The sequence below is a fragment of the Panthera onca genome, chromosome B4 (genome assembly GCF_046562875.1).
Source record: "Panthera onca isolate mPanOnc1 chromosome B4, mPanOnc1 haplotype 2, whole genome shotgun sequence".
Classification (NCBI taxonomy): Eukaryota; Metazoa; Chordata; class Mammalia; order Carnivora; family Felidae; genus Panthera; species Panthera onca.
The window spans coordinates 71,695,278-71,719,758 of NC_138345.1; the positions used below are offsets into that span (position 1 = coordinate 71,695,278).

At 37.0% G+C, this 24,481-nt stretch overlaps 1 protein-coding gene across 3 annotated transcripts in view; it reads right to left on the reverse strand.

The window, feature by feature from the left end:
* Positions 1–24,481, reverse strand: part of NELL2 (neural EGFL like 2) — a 392,703-nt gene that overhangs the window by 268,266 nt on the left and 99,956 nt on the right. For all 3 annotated transcript variants that reach the window (XM_060657876.3, XM_060657877.3, XM_060657878.3), the window contains exon 4: positions 13,832–13,982. In XM_060657876.3, the coding sequence (XP_060513859.1) occupies positions 13,832–13,982 (151 nt within the window). The remainder of the gene's footprint in view (positions 1–13,831; positions 13,983–24,481) is intronic.

A 24,481-nucleotide genomic window follows, 5' to 3' on the forward strand; every position in this document is an offset into this window, starting at 1 on the left:
AGAGAATTCATGCAACCAGAGCCCATTCTACAGCCTCACTTTGATAGGGTACAAAGCTAGTAGTCCTATCGGACTGTTCTCTAGTCAGAGGTTCATCCCCAACCCCATCCTTAGAACTCTATCAGCTCCCCTGCCCCAAAATGGGCTGTAATAGCAGACCCCACATACCCAAAGACATTACCAGCAGACACATCCAGGAACCAAAACTGAGTGGATTGGTAAAGAACTGTCTCTGTCAAAGCAAACCTGTGAAGTCTGGAAGAGGGGCCTGATTACTCATATGCACAGATACTAACAAAGGAATCAAACATCACAAAAAAATCAGTAAATATACTGCCAAAAGAAACTAATAATGTTCCAATAACAGACTCTGAAGAAAGTGAGATCTATGAACTGTCAAAGAATTCAGAATACTTGTTTTAAGGAATTTGAGGGAGTACAAGAAAACACAGATAACTAAAAGAAGTTAGAAAAACAATGCATGAACAAACTAAAAGTTTGACAAGGAAAAATCAACCATCAAAAAAGAAAAAAACAACTAGAGTTTAAAAATACAATAACTGAACTGAAAAATACAATAAAGAGTTTCAAAGCAGACTTAATCATGCAAAAGAAGAATCAGCTGGAAGATAGGACACTGGAAATTAACCAGTCAGTAGAAGAAAAAAAAAGGAAGAAAGAAAGAAAGAAAGAAAGAAAGAAAGAGAAAAAGAATAAAGAAAGCCTATGGAATATGCTGTTTTCAATTTTATACAGAATATTTAGAGTATTCTATTAAGGTTGTGAAACATAAAAAAAAGGAAGCCTATGGAAATTATAGGACACAATAAAAAAGAAACAATATGCAGATTATGGGAATTCCGAAAGAAGAGAAAGCCCAATGCAGGGCTTGATCCCATGACCCTGGGATCATGATCTGAGCTGAAATAAAGAGTCAGATGCTCAACTGGCTGAGCTACTCAGGGACTCCAGAAATTATTTTTAAAGTAATAATGGCTGAAAACCACCCATATATGGGGAGAAGTAAGAAGTGAGAGTAAGAGAACAAGAATTAACATCATAAAAACATTAAAAAGGTAGTGCCAATCTCACCAGTAATGGTAAATATATAGTCATAGATTCTGCAGTATGGTACTAATGGTATAGTTCACTTACAACTTTAGTTTTAAGGCATAAGAAAATGAACCTAGTAAAAATAACCATAACTGCAGTAATCTGCTATTAGTTATACAATATAAAAACATGTAAACCATAGCAGCAACCATCTAAAAGATGAGGGGGAGGAGGAAGAGTGTAAAGTTTATGAATTCTATTGAAGTTAAGTTGTCATTTTATTTATTTATTTTTTTTTTTTAATTTTTTTTTTCAACGTTTTTTATTTATTTTTGGGACAGAGAGAGACAGAGCATGAACGGGGGAGGGGCAGAGAGAGAGGGAGACACAGAATCGGAAACAGGCTCCAGGCTCCGAGCCATCAGCCCAGAGCCTGACGCGGGGCTCGAACTCACGGACCGCGAGATCGTGACCTGGCTGAAGTCGGACGCTTAACCGACTGCGCCACCCAGGCGCCCCTGTCATTTTAAAATAGGGTATTATAAATTTATTTTATGTCAGCCTCATGGTAACAAAGAAAAACCCTGTAGTAATTACACAAAAGAACACAATAAAGAAGTTAAAACATTCTGATACCAAAAGGTACCAAAACACACAAAAAAAGACCAGAGGATAAGAAACAAGAAACAATGAATCTACAAAATAACCAGAAAACAATGAACAAAATGGTAATAGTAAGTCTTTACCTATCAAAAATTACTTTAAACACAAAGTGAATTCACCAATTAAAAGATGTAAAATGGCTAGATGGATTAAAAAAAAACAAGATCTGACAATATGCTGCCTACAAAAGACTTTAGCCTTAAAAACATACAAAGACTGAGAGTGAAGAGATGGAAAAAGACATTTCAAGCAAATAGTGACCAACAAAATCAAGGGTGGCTATACTGATATCAGATAAAATTGACTTTAAACTAAAAAAGTAAAAATAGACCAAGAAGATCATTATATAATGACAAAGGTGTTAATACATCAAGAAGATGTAATAATTGTAAACATTTATGCATTCAACATTGGAGCACGTATATATTTACAACAAAACCAACAGAGCTAAAAGGAAAAATAAACAGTAATAGAATAGTTAGGGACTTTAATATTCTACTCTCAACAATGGATAGATCATCCAGACAGAGAATCAACAAGGAAACAGTGGATTTGAACACTATAGACCAAATGGATTTAGATAATTACAGAATACTCTATCCAACAATAGCAGAATACACAGTCTTCTCAGAGAACACACGAAACATTTTCCAAGATAGACCATTTGATAGGCCATAAAACAGTCTAAGCAAATTCAAGAAAATTGAAATCATCCCAGGTATCTTCTCTGAACACAATGGCATAAACTAGAAATCAATAAAAAGAGGAAAACTGGAAAATTCATGAACATATGGAAATTAAATAACATTATTCTGAGCAACCAATAAAGAATAAATTAATGGGAAAATAAAATAGTTTTTTGAGACAAAACACAACATACCAGAACTTGTGAGATGCAGCAAAAGTAGTTCTAAGAGAGAAGTTCATAGCAGTAAATGTCTACATTAAGAAGCAAGAAAGATCACCCCCAACTGCACCCCCCAATAAAACAACCTAACTCTATACTTTAAGGAACTTGAAAAAGAAGAACGGAGCCCATGTTAAAAGAAGGAAGAAAATAATAGAATATCAAAAATAAATAAAATAGAGAACAGAGAAACAATAGAGAAAATTAACCAAACTAAGAGTTGGTTCCTTGAAAAGATAAACAAAATGTTTAAAAAACCTTTAGTTAGACTAACCAAAGAAAAAAAACAGAAAGGACCCATATATATACATATATATATGGAGAATATATATATGAAGACATTATAACAGACACTACAGAAATTCAAAGAATCAGAAAAAGCTACTGTGAACAACTATATATCAATGAACTGGAGAACCTAGAAGAAATGGAAAAATTCTTAGAAACATACAACCTACCAAGACTGAATTAGGAAAAACTAGAAAATCTGAATAGACCAATTATTAGTAACAAAATTGAATTAATAATAAAAAATCTTTCAATGAAGAAAAACCCAGGGCCAGACAGCTTCACTGGTGAATTTTACCAAATATTTAAAAGAAGACCAATTCTTCTCAAACTGTTCGAAAAATTCGAAGATGAGGGTACACTCTCAAACTCATTTTACAAGGCTAGCATTATCTCGATACCAAAATCAGAAAAGGACACTACCAGAAGAGAAACTACAGGCCAATATCGCTGATGAATATAGATGCAAAGACTCTCAGCAAACCAATTTAGCAGCACGTTAAAAGGATCATACACCACAATACAGTGGGATTTATTTGTGGGATGCAACATATGCAAATCAATCAATGTGATACATCACATTAATAGAATGTAAAAAGCCACAGGATAATCTCAATAGAAAAACAAAAAGCATTTGACAAAATTCTATATCTATTCATGATAAAAACTCAATAAATTTTGCATAGAAGGAAGATATCTCAACATAATAAAGGTTATAAGGCAAGCCCACAGCTAACATCAGTTAGCTGAAATTTTCTTCTTTTTCTTGAATTTTCAAATTGGCTTTCTCTTTTCTTCCTGGGAAGAGAAAATAACATATTCTTTCTTCACGATTTCATTAACATAATCCCACCCTTTAGAGATAGAAATTATTGGTTTGACTATGTATCAGTTAAGAAAATTTAGTACATCAAAATTGCCATTAAGACTTCAATGCAAATGAAAAACACTGGTGCTATGGAGTTAATATCCTTATTACATGGAGCTCAGTTAAATCAAAAAGTGATTTATGTGAGTGGATAACTGGTAGAAAAATAGCACACAGACTAATGAAACAGAGGAGAGAACCTAGAAATGATATTAAATATAAATATGAGATTGCATTTATGATAAAGAGTCGCAAATGAAGAGAGGGAAAAATGTCAAATGATGTTGGAATGATTAGTTATCTGTTTAAAAAAATGTTTAGAGGGATGCCTGGGTGGCTTAGTTGGATAAGTGTCCGACTTCAGCTCAGGTCATGATCTTGCCATTCACGAGTTTGAGCCCTGCGTCAGGCTCTGTGCTGATAGCTCAGAGGCTGAAGTTTGCTTCCAATTCTGTGTCTCCCTCTCTCTGCCCCTCCCCCACTAGTGCTCTGTCTCTAGTGCTCTCTCTCTCTCAAAAAAAATAAACGTTAAAAAAATCTTTTTAAATGTTTAGAGCTTCATTTTTTGCTTACACTAAAATAAATTTTAGATGTGTTCAAGACTTATATGAAAATGAAACCATGAAACACTTACTTTAATAAAAGAAGCCTACCTGACTTAAAGGCAATCAGGAAAAGTTACTATGCCCTAACATCTTGACATGTCAGTATCTTCAAAAATAACATGAAGGGAAATAATGAAGATGCAAGTGTTGATTAAAGAAAAAAAGGAACTAAAATAATTTTCACTGTCCATTCCTGAGTGAGGAAATAATATTTAGAAAAATCTTTTAATCATTAGAAGTATTTTTTTAATGTCAGGAAAAAAAACTAAAAAAAAAAGTAGCTAACTGATCATTAGTAGCTACATGGGCCAATTATTTCTAATGAACAATTAACCTTTACTACCACAGAAAAAGAAATAACATGGCAACATAGAAATGGGAAGCGTGCAAATATTCAAGCAGGAACACCAGGTCGATTTCCTAAAACATGGGAGGCTTGATCCTCAATAACATTTGCCTACACAACAGCCAAGTCACTGGTAGTCCAACATCTGGACTAAAGGGTAGATGCAAAGAGGCTATGAGATGGATGAAGCAGAAGGGTCTTCTTATACTGGTCTACGATATTTGGGGCCTGATAACCAGACAAGGCCAAATAGGATGGAGGGTTACAAATACCCCTGGTCCTCTGCATCTCTGCCTAAGGAGGGAAGTACCTGAAATGTGTGATGGGAATGGATAGAGATTGGTTAGTCCATGGTGGTGGCCGCAGCAGCAGCAACAGCCGATTGATTCACTCCTCAGCCCTGCAGAAACACTGGCATGCTAACAGGAAGGAAAATGGGGCCCCACTATTCCAGCATGAAAGGGAGGATTGTGCTCCAGGAAATAACCTCTGTATATTAAAATGTGTACTTCTTTCCATCACTTCACCTATGTGCAAATTTGGTACATACAAGAATACAAGAAATCCCCTTGCTTGCTGTCTTAACTTTAATTCCATTTCTTTGATGAGCAGCTCAACATGCCTACTTGGTAATGACATATGCATGCTTAACCACATTCGACTATACACTGTAACTTTCCTAATAATAAGAGGGTATTAAAATACATATTAAAGGTATAATTTTATTAGAGATAAATAATGATATAGAAATATACTTTAAGATAATCAAATATACAGTTGTTTTGTTAATTATGAAGAACTCGAGGTTTGAAATTTTAACTTACAAACCTGTTCTCTTTAACAATATTTAGTAAGCAGTGTGCAACGAAAAAGTAGAGTGTAGTAGCTGTTATGCCAGTCTGTTAATTTTATCCATGATAAACAGTCATCTTTTAGTTCAGAACCATTAAGCCAAGCAAATATTGCCAGCAAGTTTAATTTTTACTTAGTAATGTCAAGAAAGAGAAATGGCTTAATACATGACAAGCAGTCACAAATATGAAGATACATTTTATCAGCCTCATACATAAATACATTCTTACTCATCCAGAATGTATAATAATTAATACTAAGAGAGTAGAAAAAAATCTCATTTATTTCACCTCAAGTTCATTAATATAGAAGATGATGAAAACTACAAGACAGTTTTGTATTTATTTGCAAAGCTATTGCCACAAATTCTTCCTATGTATGCTATTTGCAAAGCATTCACGGTTAGAAGCACAAATACTGTTTGGATATGAAGAAAATTCCTAATAATGACCCCATGTTATAAAGGCCTAATTTATATATCTAAAGCCCAAGACTATCTTAAATAAAGAAGTATTATAAATTACAGAACATAATGTAGACGAGTGTACCTAATCTATACCAAGGAATAACAAAATAATTTTATTTATCCTGAAGAAACTACAGCTTTGTAAAACATGGAAGAAAAGAAGAGAGTCCTTTCACAACTTGGGGAAATTTTCTCATTTATTTTAACTTTTAAATTCACTTTGCTTTTCAATGAGCCTTTACTGTTTTCATATCTCTCTTCTAAATCTCCTGCATAAACAGCTAAGTGAATTAGTTATCTTGGAATTATTTCTCTATTCTTTATTTTTTTCCTTTGAAAATGCAATAGCCAGAAAACCATAATGATGAGAGAATTCTTTGATCTGCCTGAATGTCTTAATTCTTTCAGACATTAAGTGTCATACATCATTGTCTGTTGTTTTTAGGTAATGCTGATATTAGCTAAATATACCCAGAAATGGCTGAAGAACCTACCAGCTTTTCACACTGCGCTCACAAAAAGTTTGCGGCCTAATTTTTAATATTAGCCCCTGCTTGAAAAACACGATTTGAAACCCCATTGAAATCTCAGGAGGCCAAGACTTTACTCACAGAACACCAGGACACTGCCATTGAGGTTCCCCACAGTTTCCTAATTATGTCACTCTGTTTGAAGCTGTGTTTCAGTACCAAGGTTTGACTTAAGCCCTCTCCCAGTTCTAAGATGTTGTGATGTCTGTCTTTCCTACTTCCGTCTTTCTGTTTGCTCACTTCAGATTCCTCAGAATCCAGAGTATGTCTATTAGTCTCAGATGTCCAAACTAACAAAGTTGTGTGATTAGGTTTCCAGCCTTAACGCAGTGGCTGAGATGTTTCTGTATAGCTCATTACAGGTGTCGCTATTCTCCAAGAACTTGACTTATAGCTGTTTCGAGGCAGTGACTGCCAGTTAGTGAAATTCTCACACTAGAGCTAATGACATTTAAGAATACTTTAGGCACCCTGCATCAATATAGCAATTTCAACATTCCCCAGATCCTTGCCCTAGACTGATTAAAACTCTGTGATGTTATTGATGATTCCTGCTGCACTCCGGATGATCTTTCTCTTGATCTTTCACTCATGTCCTCATCCATCAAATATTTATTTAGCATGTAACTCAGTGACAGCATGGTACATCAAATGGGGTTTACAAGTATAATGCACAATCCTTTAACAGCACAGAAAGAAAGAAAGAAAGAAAGAAAGAAAGAAAGAAAGAGAAAGAAAGAAAGAAAGAAAGAAAGAAAGAAAGAAAGAAAGAAAGACCTAATTAGGAACTGTTATAAACTATGCATAATTTTATACAAGCACACAAGTACACCTGGGCAGAGGATCAGAGAGCTGCATCCCAAAGTGTCAGGGTGGTTATCTCTAGATGTCAGGACTATAAAGTAGTGGTCCTTGTAAATGTTTAACAATTGGCTTTCTGTTCTCGAAAGAAATAATTCTAACATATTGGTTCATTTATCCACTCGTACAAGAAAGAAGAGAAATCTGAAAAAAGTTAAGACTTGTTGAAAAAACTAATATTAACCTAGAAAAATACATTCAAAGGAAGAAAGCCTTGCTTTGTAGCATTTGTTGATTTCCACGCCATAAACACTCACATTGTGGCCTCCTTCCAGCTTCACAGTAATTAATGTCTGCTCGCTCACAAATCTTCAACTCCTGTAAGCCAGTCTGAACCCACTCCAGCACAACACTGATTGGCTAAGCTGAATTTTCTTTTTTACCTCTTCCTTATTTTCAAAATGTCTTTAATTATAATAGTAGTTGCCTCCAGGGGTAGAAAGTAGGTGTCTGGAGATAGGGACAGAGGTAGACTTTTTCTTCTCCATACCCTGCTGTGCCTTTTAAATTTTAAACCAGGAGATATATTACCAATTCAAAAAAACAATTACAACTGAAATTAAAAAATCCTCACTAAACATTTGTTACAATTGTGATCAAAGGCAGCAAATGACATTTTTAACCTCTGATATGCAATTAATACATATGCATATATATGAAACACATAACGATATAAGATGTTATACCGAAGAAAGCCAAAAAAAGAGTGGCACAAATTTAAAAATTGCATTGGAGGCAAATGCAGGACGGAATTAATGTAAACTGGAAAGGTCAGTAAAAGCTTTATGGGGATGAGAGCAGAGTTCTGAAGTGTGAGGAGGATTTGGACAAGAGGGAAAGGAAAGGGGTGACATACAGGTGGTAAGCAGACTGGTCACCGCGCTCGGCATTGACACTCCACTTTCCTTCATCTCAACCAGTGCCGGAGCTGCCGTTCCCACAGTTTCTATTTCTTTTTTTTTTTTTTTTTTTTTTAATTTTTTTTTCAACCTTTTTTATTTATTTTTGGGACAGAGAGAGACAGAGCATGAACGGGGGAGGGGCAGAGAGAGAGGGAGACACAGAATCGGAAACAGGCTCCAGGCTCCGAGCCATCAGCCCAGAGCCTGACGCGGGGCTCGAACTCACGGACCGCGAGATCGTGACCTGGCTGAAGTCGGACGCTTAACCGACTGCGCCACCCAGGCGCCCCACAGTTTCTATTTCTTAGGGACTTCTTCCTACTTAATTTGGCATCAGAGCAGGCTGTACGGCAGGTAGCCAGGTTCTCACTTCGATCAGCCCAAACAGCGATAAGATTGGAGTCAGGGACCAACGTAAGGGAAGAAGTCGTTTCACATCATCGCTGACAGTAATATTAATGTTTATTTAGTAACTGGTCTGTAGTAGGCACCCTCCAGTGGGCTAACTCACAAAGCCTAATTCCGAGAAATAACTCAAGTTCTTGCTCTTGAGCTTTCCATCTGGCAGGCAAGAACATATGCTTAGATGAAGCACCATGACCTCCTCCGACCAACCCCAAATGCAACCAGGGAGTTAGCTTCCCTCAGGGTGCAGAAGAGCTCTTCCATGAACTAGGAAGGACCTTATGGAGAGCGGGACCTGCTCCTAATCACTGCCAGTGAAAGGATCAACTATTCACTGTGACAGGCATTTTTCAACATTGATCTGGTTTATAGCTAACCAACCAGTGGAGCACAAAAGTTCATTCACTTTATCCAGACACATATTTTGCAAACTAGTTCTTCTAAGTGGATACCTCAGGCAATTACACTGAACACACTTAGACACTTTTTGGACATTTTGCTTGGATTTTTTCATGGCATATGTAAGAATTTGATTATCTCTATTTTAATTTGTATCCAATGATGGAATAATCCTTGGGCATTAAAAAATAGACTACAAGTGAATATTTGTTGACATGGGAAAATTGTCAAGATATTTTGCTAAATTTTGAAAAGTAACTTGTAAAACATGTACAGTATGAATCAGTTTTTGAAATATTATATCTCTACCCTTAAGTAGACATTTATAACTGAAAATATTAGTAGAAACTATCCCTAGGTGGTAAAGTTACAGATGATTTTGACTTCCTTCTTTGTAATTTTCTTAATTTGTAAAATTTACTATAACTATCATAATATTTAAAATTTGTAGCATAATTAAAATTTCCACCTTCAATAGGATCCATTCATCAATATGTGAACATAGAACCCACACTACTTCCTGAGGAAAAGCTTGGCCCTGCTCTTGACAACTGCCTACTTCAGGAGGAAACGGGCATCTTCCATTCAGGTGTGTCCTTGTCAGGCTCCTCGGTTTTTACATAAAATGTCAGTCTTTCCTCCAACTTAATTGCTATTGCTGCTCAACACTTAATTCTCACTGAAGTGTCAACAAAGAATAGCTACAATTCAAGTATTTCTGAGAGAAGTCTAACTTGAATTCAGTATTATTCTCATGAGAAAAGCAATTTATATGGAATATTGCCTTAAGGACATGGCCTTTTATTAGAGTTTCACATCAGAGGCACTATTGGAATTTTGAGCAGGAAAATTTGGCTGTACAGAACTTTCGTGCATACTACCAAGGGCCTCTGAGGGTACAGTACTGTTTCAAACACCTTCACACATTGATGCAAGTTCCTGGCATCTCTGTAGCTTTGCTTTTCCCTCAGTGCTTTACAGCATGATGTCACCAGCTGATATGAAGCCCTCTGGATTCATTTCTCTAAAGACACTCATTACATCTTGCATGAAAGGGCATAGGAGAAATACGTTTCTGGTCTCAGAACTAAGAACAATTGCATTATCTTAATCATCCAACTGGGTTTCTATTTTTCCTTTGCCCTGATTTTCATATTTCATTTTATTCTTATTTGTTGTCCTGTAGATAGCCCTATAAACCACGCTAAATTTTTTGTGAAGCAAATCAAAGAATAAATACATAAGTGTTCATGATACGATGAAACTAAAAATAGGAGTCAGATTAAGACTAAGGAAAGAAAGAACTTCAGCAACACCACAGAAAAAAAAAACAAAACACACACCACAACACAAGATCTGTCAGGGTGCTAAAAGGTTAGGAGATATCACAGTATACTGGTGAAAACACCACATTCAAGAATCAGAGTAAGTGGATTTGGGTCCTGATTCTGTCACTAACTAGCTAAGTGGTGCTATGGGAGGGGGGAGGGGGGGAATGGGCAGAAGAGAAGGAAGTCTAACACTAGACCCTGAGAGCTGGCAGGGCACTGAGGTTAAGCCGGCTGGCTCTGGAATCAGATTACCTGAGTTTAAACCCTACCCTCACTTACTCTTGGGAATCTTCAACAACGTAAGCTCTCTGGGTTTGTTTCCCCTCCTTTTTTTTTCCAACAAAAGTTAATTTATTTACTTTGAGAGAGAGAAATCCCATGTGTGGGCACGAGTAGGGAAGGGGCAAAGAGAGGAGAAGAGAGAGAATCCGAAGCAGGCTCCACGCTGCCAGTGCACAGCCCATCACGGGGCTCTGTCCCAGGAACTGTGGGATCAGGACCTGAGCCGAAACCAAGCTGGACGCTTAACCCACTGAGCCACCCAGGTGCCCCTGGGTTTGTTTTTCTTAACTGTAAAATATGAATGAGAATAGTGACTTTGTATGATTATGGCACTTTGTGGAATTTTTTTCTCTAGTGTTCTCAAGCACTTTATATGGATTTACAGATGAAGAACCTGAGGTACAGAAGAGTTAAGTAATTTTCACAAGGTCACAAGGCCAATAAGTGGTATTGCCATGCCTGGAATTCACGGAGTCCATCTCTAGACCCGCACACTTAACCACTGCCCAGTCCTGATGATAAAACGAGCTAATTCACAGCGCCTGGCACACGTAAGACTTTAATAACTGCTGGTTTACTAAACAAATAAAAAGAGCCTTGCAAACCTAAATGATCTTTTATATCCTAGAAAGATACACCATATCTCAAATATATTTGATACACCGTATCTCAAATTTGTAGATGATATGAAGAAAGAATGAGTAAGTAAAACAAGGAATTACAGAATTAATATTAAATTCAACAAGTATAACTGGAAAGCACAAGAGCTGAGCACAAAAATTTATGTATAAATATGTTCATCATGGTGTTATTATTAAAGTTAAAAAAGGAAATGAGTTAAATATCCAAAGTGAGGGGCAGATCAAATAAAATATGGCATATCTACATGCACAGACAAAAGAACTGGGTTAAAATATGGCAAATTTTAAACATTGGTCTCCTTTTGGTAAAATGATTTGTATGAGTTTTTCTATTTCTTTACAATTGTCTACTTTTCAAATTTTCTACAATGAAAATATATTGCCATATTAATTAAAAAAAAACAAATATTATCTTTCATTGAAATAACTCAATAAAAATTCCTACATGTTTTCGCAAATCTACTTCACAGGAAAAGTAAGAAAAAAAATCTGCCTGATGGCAAGTTATCCTTCCTCAGGTCCTTCACCAAGAATCTACCTGATGATGGTCGGGTATTTCGGTGGTCCATATACTTATTGTTTAAGATGCTAAAAAAACTTTTTTTTCCATACTATCTTAGTAAGTATTAGATTGAAAGTATACAGATTACAAGAAGTCTGTGCTGGTCAAACGTTTGTAGAGTTATTCATTATATTCAACTCCAGGGACCAACAAAAACATTGCCCATCTGGGATGCATATAGATGAGGGCAGTAGACCTCAAGAATTGCTGTCAATTAAGTCTAAAGAGGAGCAGATGGAGTACCCAGCGCTGGTTAGCCCTGAGACAAGAAGGGTAAGATGGGAGGCTGCAGTGACCATCATGGATGTAAGGATACGCCATCTGGAAGAAGGCTGGACGAGTTCCATGTCTCTACTAATGGGGTGGGGGGGGGGGAGTTACAGGGCAGAAAAATCTAGTGCCCAAAACAGGGGAAATTTCTTTTAGCAAGCAGAAGTCATCAGCAATAAAACAAGCTGCTCTGTAAAGGAACAAAATTCCTTTATTTTATGTGAATCATGTTGCCTAAAGCTCAAGTGAGATGGGCAAAGTCACAGTACTGTAATGTAAGCAAGGAGGTCTGATATCAATCACTTGAAGACCAGTCCTGACCCTGGGACCAGAAACAGACCAACGGGAAAAGCCCTAGTGAACCCTTAGAAATGGGACCTGTCCCTTTCTTGCTGTGCCTTGAAGATCCTAAGCCAATTACCAGATAAATGTTATCGTGGCACCCTCCTGTCAAACACAGGCCAGGACCTGGGAGGAAAGAAACCCAAGTAGGGGGTTATGACAACACTCTCGGGCTATAGATGGAATAATGCGGGGCCTTGATGCCTTGAGAATAATCCAGGTAGAGTGTGATCAGGAACCTTGCTCTCTATGTCAACTTGCTGTATCTTGTTCACCACGTATATGTGCTTCTGTTTGCCCTTTAGTATTTCATAAAGATTTTCAAAGTCCCAGGCTACCTCATCCCTGGTAAGAGAAACCAAGAAAAGAGGTTTCTCCCCACACCTTAACAAGATCATAAAAACCATGTATATATTTCAAACACTTATTAATCTTCACAACCACCCATGAAATAGGTACTATTACTCTCCCCATTTCACAGGTGAGGAAATTGCAGCACAGAAAGGCCATGTGACTTGCTCAAGGTCCATAGGTAGTAAGTCATGGAGTAAGTATTCAAAATGGGAACACAAAGGAACTTGCATTGTCAGAACTGTGGTAATTCTTTCACTCAAGGGATCATTTAGAGCTGTTTGGTGTTATTCAGTAACAATCTATGTATATGCCAAGCGTCATGAATGAGTTTCTCCTTCCTCCCACCCCCTACTCCCCTTTACTCCCACCAGCTCTCCCCTAATCATGCTTCCACACATGTGAGAGACTGGGAGATACTAGACAGAATTTTGATTCAAAACGCATGCAAGAATACAGCTGTGCTGCTGCAGTCTAAGAGACGCATCAAGAAAGAAGTTACCTGTCAGTGATGAAAATTATGACTTATTAAACTCAAACCCAGGCAACTTCCTAAAGAAACTAAATATAGTATTTTTGTGGCTAACTATTCACAAATTACAAAGAAGTATGTTCAGCCTTAACATTGAGGAAGATATCTCATGAGGAATTTAGTCACTAATAAGTGTGTCTCAGGAACAGTGATTTCTGTGTGCTTTTAGCAACATCAAAAGCACCAGCTAGCTTCTTTTGCATCTAGGCTGATTTCAATTACTTGTGTTTGTGATTTTGCATAATGTAGCAAAATTATTCTAGCTGTTTTATTCCAATCTTGTATATTGGATATCTTGATTTTGTTTACTTCTTTTGAATGTGTTCATTTAACCATATATAACGAAAACACAAAAAAACCAGCAGCCACACTCACCTGTGATCCAAGTGGTGAATGGAGAGAATAACTCCAGAATTCAAGTGGGTCTGTTTCAGAGTCACTAAAACAGTAAATTCATGTTTATTTCTCAGCTTCTGAAAAAACTGTTCAGCTGTAGCAGTGGATGCTTTTATACTTCTGGGAGTATCTAAAAAAAGAAACATACATTAAATAGATTAGAATTTGGTTTTATAAAGTATCCTTTCCATGCAACATCTTTCAAAAAACATTATCAAGTAATAACTGATAAATACCAAGTTTCAGACTCCTTCAACAAGATTTTTTGCTACAGGGACACCTGGGTGGCTCAGTCGGTTAAGCATCCTACTCTTGGTTTTAGCTCATGTCACGATCCCATGGCTCATGAGTTCAAGCCCCGAGGCTCTGTGCTGACAGTGCAGAGCCTGCTTGGGATTCTCTGTCTCCCTCTTTCTCTGTCCCTCCCCAACTCACTCTCTATCTCAGCACAGAGCCTGCTTGGGATTCTCTGTCTCCCTCTTTCTCTGTCCCTCCCCAACTCACTCTCTATCTCTGTCTAAATAAATAAATAAATATTTTTTTAAAAAACTTTTTGCTACATATAACACAGGACAGTAAACCAATTACTGGACTCGTGTTTCAGGAATTCTTTTTCAAAAATGTCACCTCTGGGGCAAAGAATCAAAGGATCCTGCTTGAAGAAGTGTACTCCCAAGCTTTCTCCTTACACATACCCTATATTCTGGATACCACAGCCACATCAGTGTCAACAGTGAGCAAAAAGATGTACTTCATAGACTAGAACCTAAAAGACCATGTTAGAGCCATTTAGCTTTTCTGATGCCTCATGACAGAAAACTGGATTTAAATCTATGTGCCACCTTCCACATTGATATCCTTAGCCAGAAGGCGTGCTATAAATAGATTTTTTAAAAGATCATTGAAATTAGTCACTCTCAGCCTTCTGCGCAATGGATGAAACATTAAGATCAAATTGTCTTACCATGCTGTTGAAAGAAATACATAGAACTTAATTCCAATGTCCTCTTCTCCAGACTTAGAGAAAGCCTAGCCAAGGAAAGTATGCATGGGAGAGCAGAAACTTTTACCCTACACTTCTACCTGGTTTAGTCCTGCACTCCAAGACCCAGGGAGTGGGACCCAGAGGCTATGGGGGCAATACAGATAGAAATGGATTTAGTGGGTAGGAAAAAACCATTATTCAAGCCATCTGCTAACTGAGCATAAGGCTCTCCTATTCATAGTGTGTGCAAAGGGTTGATGGGAGCCAGAAATACAGTTTATGTTGTTCTCAAATCATCCTCCTTGTTTCTATGCTTTAGACTAGGTAGACTAAGTAACTAGACTTACTTACTTTAGAGTAGGTAGTCTAGGTAACTACTAAGCAAGTAGATCTCAACGGAAAAACTACTGGCATTTAGACAGAAAAACCCATCCTTGTGCAAAACTGTCCCATGCTTTGCAGAATATTTAACACCCCTGGTTCTGGCCCAGTGAATGCCAATGGCACCCAACCCCCAATCACTGTGACAACCCAAAGCTTTCCCACACATTTCCAAGCATTTCCTCAGCAGCAGTGTAGCAGAAATCTTGTTGAGAACCACAACTTCAGTGAAAGAGTTTATAGGATTAATCTAAAATTCCATACCTTCCTAGCCCCACAAATTTATGGAATAAAAATGTACCCACATGATCTGTGCCCATCACTGGGAATGGACAGACATGGAGAAGCTCTCAAGATACCCACAAAGTAGTGGACGAGACAAATAATCCCAGTACAATGAAAGAAATGCTGTCATACAGGTAGGTACCAAGTGTGGACGGATCACAGATGTAAAAGTAGCCAACATCATGCGGACGGAAAAATCTCATAAAACAGACGACACTTGATCTGGAGATCACCAGGTAGAAAAGAGAAAGAAAAGCATTCCAGTCATAGGAAGAGCTTGGGAACCAGCAGGAAGGTGTAAAAGGGATTTTTGCTCAAAGTTTTAGGAAAAATAAATTTCTTGCTTCAAAAAAGAAACTTCCTCAGTCCCATTGAATATTCACAATTCAAAAGTAGAACAATAATCTGCAATTTCTGCCATGGTCAACATAATAGTTTCCCCTCAAGCTCAATCAGGGATAAGATTGGCTGTGGAGGGGATTCCATACAATTCCTCCTAGCTCCAAAACTTTCCACTTCGTCAAGGAGGCATACAAAATGAAATTCCATGAGAATAATTCATCTAGTGTTAACTTTTTATTCACTCTAGTCACAAGTAAATCATTCCCAAACTTCATCTCTTCATCTTAATTTGATAGATAAAAGCAAATTAAAATCAAATTATAAATATTTATTATGCTTCCCCCTCTTTCAACCAGGTAGAGCTTCAGCAGCACCCTTTGTCTTGCCTAGTAGGATGATAGATGGGGATGCAAATGAGAGAAGCAGAGAAAGGACTACACTGAATACAGAAAGGAAGATGAAACCCAGAGAGAGAGAGATCCAAAGATGTGGTGTGGAGAGCTTGAGCTCATCCAGTGAGAGAAAAGAATTTAGAAATGCACCACAGCTGCCTTACAAGGTGAAACTTTTAAAAAAGAGATTCTTAATGAGGGTTTTTAGGAAGTTTCGTCATTTGGTATGCATAGAAAACCTTCACTAATCTCTATATTATCCTCTACTGCTTTTGGAGTCAGATTTGTGAGGAGAGTTGACAGGTTATCTTATTTGTGAGATTTTTATTTTGTTTTCAGATGAAATGATATGTGAAGATTGACCTTAAGAGGAATAGAAGGATCTAAAAGAATGGATTACATTTGAGTATCATTAATAAAAATGTAAGACACCATGGTTGAAAACATGGTGAAGGAATCTATAGATGAAAGAAACATTTTTTTTTAATTGATCAAACTATACTTTGGAAATTTTTCTCTGGTGGCCACATAGAAAGTTATTTGAAGAAAGAAAAAAGTTGAATGCAGGGAGAACTCTTAAGAAACTCTCACAACTCAGATGATCATTGACTTTTTTGTTAGATTTCACATATTTTAAACATCACATATTGACATCCCTACACTTCCTTTCCTAAACCAAACCATCCTGTGCAACTTCTCCTCCCAGTTCATTATCGTCCATCTTGCTCCCTCTGTGAGGGCAGAATGACTTACTGGAAGGAGGGCCCCTCCAGCACAAACATGGCCAGCAGAAGCTCCATTCAGCTCACGCTATAGTGACAGGAGAAATAATATTGGGTTTTGTTTTTTCTTCCATCTAGATTAACCAAGTTCATTACAGAGAGATTTTAAAATGGTCTTGCATGAAATTCCCACCCGTGTTATGCAGAGGGGCAATATGGAAGGCAGTGGGAGGGAGAGAACCTGACCTGACTTACTATGGCCTCAGGATGGTCTACTGACCTGGCAACGCCAACCCAGGGGCCCAAGACACAGGTGAATATTTTTAAGTTTCTGGATTGTGACAGAGAGAACTTAAAGGAAGTATATAAATCATGATTGCATCATAATTTTTAGCTGTTGACAGTACACCATCTCTCATCAACCCTGACCTCATCCTAATATTATTTAAATCTATTGTTGCCCTTAAGAACATGTTTTCATATATTCATCATGCTTGAGTCCAGGAAGGACTTGATGGGAGTCTGAACTCTCTGAAAAGCATCAGAATAAATAGAAGAGGAAGAATTCAAGAGAGTTTTAGAAAACAGAAGAATTGGGTCAGTGATAAAACACATGCAAAAGGCAAAAGAAAGAGAGAAAACTGAAGTTAATTGAATCTAAAGTTTCTAGCTGGAGAGACTAGATGAAAGGAAATGCAGTAGCAGAATGATGGGATTTCACTTTTAGAAATGGTTGGGACACATATGTGGAAGTGTCCAATAGGAGATGGGCACTATAGAACTTGATCTCATGAGAGAGGTCAAGGTTGGCAATATAGATTTAGAAGTCATCAGAATATAGTATCTAAAATAATAGGTGTGCCTGAGTAAATCATAGGAAACACAAGAATGAGGGAATGAAGGATGGAACACAGAAAAACTAAATCTGGGAGTGCCTAAGTAGCTCAGTAGGTTAAGCATCTTACTCTTGATTTAGGATTCGTGATCTCATTGTTTATGAGCCCCTCATCCAGCTCTGTGTTGATGGCACAGTCTGTTTGGGATTCTGTCTCTCTGTCTCTCTGTCTCTCTCTCTGCCCCTCCCTCAGTCACTCTCTCAAAATAAAAATTTTAAGAAACTAAATCTGTTGCATACACATATATAATGTTGCACAGCTGCTACTATACAACATTTATCCTTCAAAAATGTATAATGATATATTTTACCCTTTGAGCCCATATTCCATTTTGTTCTCACAAAGCTCTGGAAACTAGACAGGAACAACCATTACTACGTCCTTTTTCAGTGAGTAAAACAAGCCAAGGAACAATCCTGTGATTCACCCACAGAGGTGATAATGCCAGAGGCATTATGGGGATGACAATTTCTGGTCCAGTGTTCTTTCCACTAAATCATACTGCCTCCTGAACATGGCATCCTTTATCCATGCTTAACTGCCACTCACAAATATAAATGCAAATAAGAGAGCACCAACATAGAAAATAATCCAGAAAAAAAGTAATGATATAAGATAACATTTTTAGTTCTTTAAGTGACTAGCTTAGTAGTGATTTTAAGAAAGGTCACATTCCTCATTTGCATTTCTGTTTCTCAATTTGTAAAATTAACATTCCTACCTTCCATTTTCATCTCAAGGATTATACAATGTTCAGAGAGACTTCTGAGTTCCCACAGTTATTACTATAGACCCAATTCGAGTCTTCACTGGAAAATCAAGTCAAAGAAACCATCATGTAAGAGTTAATTTTAGAATTAATAATTCAATATAGGTATGCATGAAGCAACTTCTCAACAAGGCCTCCTGCTAAGGAACCAAACATAGAAAAATGAAGTGTGGTGGCTATCAGAATGAACTTGGAGCCCAGAAGAATAAGGTTTCAATGCCAGCTATGCAGATTATTAGCTATGCCTGGCATGTAGTAAACACCATGTGTTGGCCATTAGGATTATGATACTTATCATTATTACTCTTCCAAGTGGTGAGACTGTGGAATCAGCCAAAACTACCAACAGCCGTGATACCTTTGGGGTGATTTCTGAGCTTACTTTCATTCTAAGCATCCCCAACTCCGCCATAAATGATCAGTTTCCACATTTCGAAATTGGTATAAATGTTTTCGGCAATCAAATTATTCTTAAGATAAAATCCTGCCTACCACTCTCTATTTCTACAAAACAATGAGTGATCATTCATTTATGGACAAAAATCAATGTAAATTGAATTTCTTTTCAATGAAGGGCTGACAGAGATCATTTGAATTGCCTCTTCAGGAAAAACAAAAACAAAAACAAAAACAAAAACAAAAACAAAAAACAGGCTGATAAAAGTGGCCTTTAAACACTACTACAAAGCCCCACAGAAAAACTTATCAACACACCCATGCTAGAGTAAATCTTTTTAATTGGAGAACTGCTTGGGTTTAAAACAAAACTCTGTTTCAATGTTTTCCATTTTTATTGTGTACAGAGCCCAAAAAATCCCACTATAAGAAACAATTCATGGCATTTTAAAGCAGTTATTAATAAGTAATGAAGTAGTTCTGAAGCAATTACATCAAAATATTCATTTTTTTTGTCATGGGACTACCAGAATGGAGTGATGCATTCCTGTGTGGATGTAGTAACCATTTCTAGGGATTTCCACCATGTGCTATGGATTCCCCATATACATCACAGTTAGGGGGATACAGGAGAGAGAGAGAGAAACTGGTTTATTTCAAAAATAAGACTGTAGGTGCACCTGGGTGGCTCAGCAGGTTGAGAGTCCAACTCTTGATTTCAGCTCAGGTCATGATCGTAGGGTCATAAGATGGAGCCCCAAGTCAGGCTCCACGCTGAGCATGGAACCTGCTGAAGATTTTCTCTCTTTCTCTCTCTGCCCCTACCCTGCTCTCTCTCTCTCAAAAGAAATAAATAAACATTTAAAAAAACAGACTGTAGATGAATGGAACAATGTACGTGCTGGCAAACATGGGTACTTACTGAAAAAGAGAGTCAGACTGGAGCTTCTTTCAGTATTTTTAGTGTGTTAGCAAAAGTAAAGAGAAGGGATTTGTCCATCTACCAATAACAAACCGGCAAGAATTATTTTCTTCTTTTGCACTTAAACTGCATTACTATAATTGCCATCATGAATCGCACGAGTCTCTGCCACTGACAGGTCTCTATCCCATCTGCAGTGTATAGAACCTAAATTGATTTTCCCCCACATAACCAGACTAATACAAATACCAAGTACAGATTCAATTATAAAAACAGTCTAATCTCCAGCATAAGATGGTTGACTTAGAATGTGCCAAAACTCACCAAATTACTTTTTTTTTCAGTCTCTGACAATGAAAGGCTGTTATCTTCTGAATTCAGGTTAGAAATATATGAAGTCAGAACTATTAGTATAGTTCCTATCCATCGCTCTTACTCTCCCTTCAATATATTCATGCCTTTATACTGCAAACTTGCAAGGCAAAGTAATGGTTACAACTTTAAAAGCCATTAATATTTGATTAACACCATATATGCAGTTTGCAAAGTCCTTAAACATGAATAATCTCATGTAAGCCTCAGAGCAACATTGAATAAATGGGATTATTGCTCCAAAGTAATAGAAATTACAGATGAGGAAAGGGAGGCACAGAAAAGCCAAGAAACTCGCCATCATCACCATGCATGGCTCAAAATCGGAGCTCATTTTCTGTGAATTTACTATATTAGAAACTTGTTGGTTTGAACCTCAGGCGCTTCCCCAGTGATATCTGAAGCAAGCGCTGAACATAAAGGGCAAGGAGAGACAGAACAAAGAGGCAGGCCATTCCAGATTGGGAGGGGGCAGTTTTAATAAAGCAAGGGAACTTAGAGGCTTGCCCTGGGCAGCCGCAAGACGCACAGATCTCTACATCTGCCTGCAAAAATCATAAATTTATATAGAAGCCTTAACTGGATTCACTCAGTTTATACCAATCCAGATGGTCTCAACAACACACTGCTCTCTCATGGACGCATCCCTGAAAATGACTGCCACTGTGGGAATGGAGGGCGGAGGGCAGAGGGTACATTTCAAGGAAGGGGATGAGGTAAGGAGCCTCCAATTGCCCAGGGCCAGCTCAAGGGTCAATTGGAGGTCACCTCCTCTCCTCACCTCCTCTAACAGAACTATCAAAAGCAATTAGGATAGGATAAATGAACAAACCCACCAAATTCAAGTGGCAGAGCTGGGATCTCAACCCAAGCCAACACGCTTCTTATTATTACACGATAGTGTCCTACTAACATGATGGTGATGCACACTCTGGAGAGTAAATAAACTATCATATTAATTTTTATAAAAATATATCCTGAATATAAATACATTTTTCTTGATCTTCAGATTCATTTAGGCTACACCAATCTACAAAACTATATATAATCTTTAGAGAATCTAAACTACTGAGATAGAAACTGTACTTTTAATCAAAACCAAAAGTTTTTTTTTAAACAAATGTTTATTTATTTACTTTGAGAGAGAGAGTTGGAGGGGCAGAGAGGTAGGGAGAAAGGGAATCCCAAATGCGCTGACATGGGGGTCAATCTCATGAACCATGAGATCATGGCCTGGGCTGAAATCAAGAGTCGGACACTTAACCAACTGAGTCACCCACGTGCCACACCAAAACCTTTTTTAAAAGACAATTTTGCTGGGCGCCTGGGTGGCTCAGTCGGTTGAGCGTCCGACTTCAGCCCAGGTCATGATCTCGCGTTCCGTGAGTTCGAGCCCCGCGTCGGGCTCTGTGCTGACAGCTCGAAGCCCGGAGCCTGTTTCAGATTCTGTGTCTCCCTCTCTCTCTGACCCTCCCCTGTTCATGCTCTGTCTCCCTCTGTCTCAAAAATAAATAAACATTAAAAAAAAAAATTAAAAAAAAAAAGACAATTTTGAAACAATTCTCCTTAAAAAATTATTGGGCAAAATGTTGTGAGTACCCACAAGTTTTTAATGGGGCAAACCCACATCTAATGATGCCCATCCTCACCCTTCAGAGATCTATATGCCCTTTACATTACTAGGTTAGCATAGTGCATACTCTTGGAAAGCCAACGTCCTCTTCTACATTTTATTTGAGAATAAAATTTAGTGAGCTAAATCCCAAAACCATCTCAAAAGTTTTTTTCAAATCAACAGCTAATTATAATTTGATTCAATGCACAATAAGCATATATATCCTCATGTATTATTTACAAAATTATTTGTTAGCTTAATGCTGTGAATATCCAACCACATAAAAACATACATATGTGAATACAATCAGATTTAAAACATAAGCTTCAGCACCATCCAAAGAAACAAAAACAAATAGCAGGTTATACTCCTGGATTTAGCAACTAAATGGTTTTTTTTTTTTTTTTTTTTATAATATTCTTTTTTTTTTTTTATTTTTTAATATATGAAATTTACTGTCAAATTGGTTTCCATACAACACCCAGTGCTCATCCCAATAGCAACTAAATGGTTTACTTTAAGCAAATCATTTATGACTCATCTGTGGGAATTTTCATTAATGAAGTGCAACAAAATTTCATCAGGATGTAGGAGGGTGACAAACAACAAAATGTCTATAATTTTGAGCTTAAAATTACAGTATTAAAATTTTATACATAACACATATAATACAAGTTATTTAGAGTATTCCATTTTGTTTTGGGTCTAGGTTAACAAGCAACTTTCTGATAATAATTCGGCTTCCCAGGTACATTTTCCTTCAGAGACAGCAGTAGTAATTAACTACACGGGTATTCTGGTTTAGTTCACTGTTATAATCTTTGTTGTAGATTAAAATTAAAATCAGCACTTGAGTATGTAATCAGATTAATGCTTTTGGCTTGCGTGAAGCAGTTCCTTAGAACCTCACCAGTGAAATTACCAACTGTTTTGTTACCAGAAAAATTAAGAGGATAAACGAGTTAAACAATATCCCTCTTTATGATCTCTACTCCCAACTGGAATACTGCTCAAGACTAAGATTAAATGGGTAGAAATGTTAAGTAAATAACAGGGATGATGACAATGTCATCTACAACCTTAATAGACTGGCTGTATTCCTGTGTTAAGACTGCCTCATTATCTGTAGATAGCAGTCTCAATAACATCATTTGAATATATGTAGCAGACTTAAGAATCAGTAATTGGCTAGATCTTTATTTAAACCAATCTGAATGAAATGTATTATCAAATTGAACCCAAACTGAATGTGCACAATTTGTCCACTAATATCAAAGCCAATGTCTTAAATACGTAAGTAAAATTAGACTCATGGACTATCATACTTTATGAAACATGCTTTTGCTTTGACTAGAGCAATTAAAACCTTGAATAAATAAAATGTATGAATGTCTTTTTAAAAAAAGAAAAAAACTTGAGTTTTCACTGGGCTTTTTTCACTGGGCTTACCCTTAGCAGTACATCAAAGGTTCAAATGCACCTTCATATACTGACACGTTATCAGTGTATGAAGTATTGCTTAAATTAACAACTTACTCATCTTAGCATTAAACTGTATAAATTCATGAACTACATCATTTTTCCCTCTTGTAAATTATCCTATATAGAGTATCCTATATAGAGTGTATATATATATACTTAATATATATATTATATATATATAAAATAATTAAGTTACTCTCTTAATACATATGAATACTTTATACATATATTATATATAATATATATATAATATCTTAAGTGCAAATATAATTACTCTTCATAAAGTATTCATATGTATTAAGAGAGTAATAATTTTGCACTATAAGTGCAAAAGAAAAATGTACATATGCTAATTTTTTAAGTGAAAACTGAATCACAAGTTATTCCTTTAATTTCTTTGAGGTCTGATCAGATTCATTCAGTCCCTGAGAAGGATAAGAGAGAAAAAAAATATATATGTCCCTTCAAAAAATCTGGCTATCTTTTTATCCACATGTGTGCTGATGTTTTGGCTTGGCTTTAGTCAAATTATTAGTGTAAAAAGAAAGAAGGGGCGCCTGGGTGGCTCAGTCAGTTAAGCACCCAACTTTTGGTTTGGTCATGATCTGTGGTTTCATGAGCTCGAGCCCCACATTGGGCTCTGCGCTGGCAGGGTGGAGCCTGCTTGGGAGTCTCTCTCTCCCTTTTCTCTCTGCCCCTCCCCCACTCACGCTGTCTCTGTCTCTCTCAAAAGAAGTAAACTTAAAAAGAAATAAACTTAAAAAGAAAAAAGAAGAAAGAAAAGAAAACTAACAGGATCAAGGTGAGATCTCTACTATATATCTTTAATAGTTGACTGACACCTATTAATTGGCAAGAATAAGGAATAGGGATCTATAACATACAGTTTTACACATTTATATAAAATGTTATGGTTATACATTCTACAACCTCAGATTGCACAAGCAGATTCTAACAGAATCTTTGCTGAATAGCCAAAGAGATAGGATGTAGTGCCCCATCAATTATGCAGAGCTGAAATGCTGAAATGCACAATTTCATCTTCCACCTAATAGGCCAATTTGACCTGA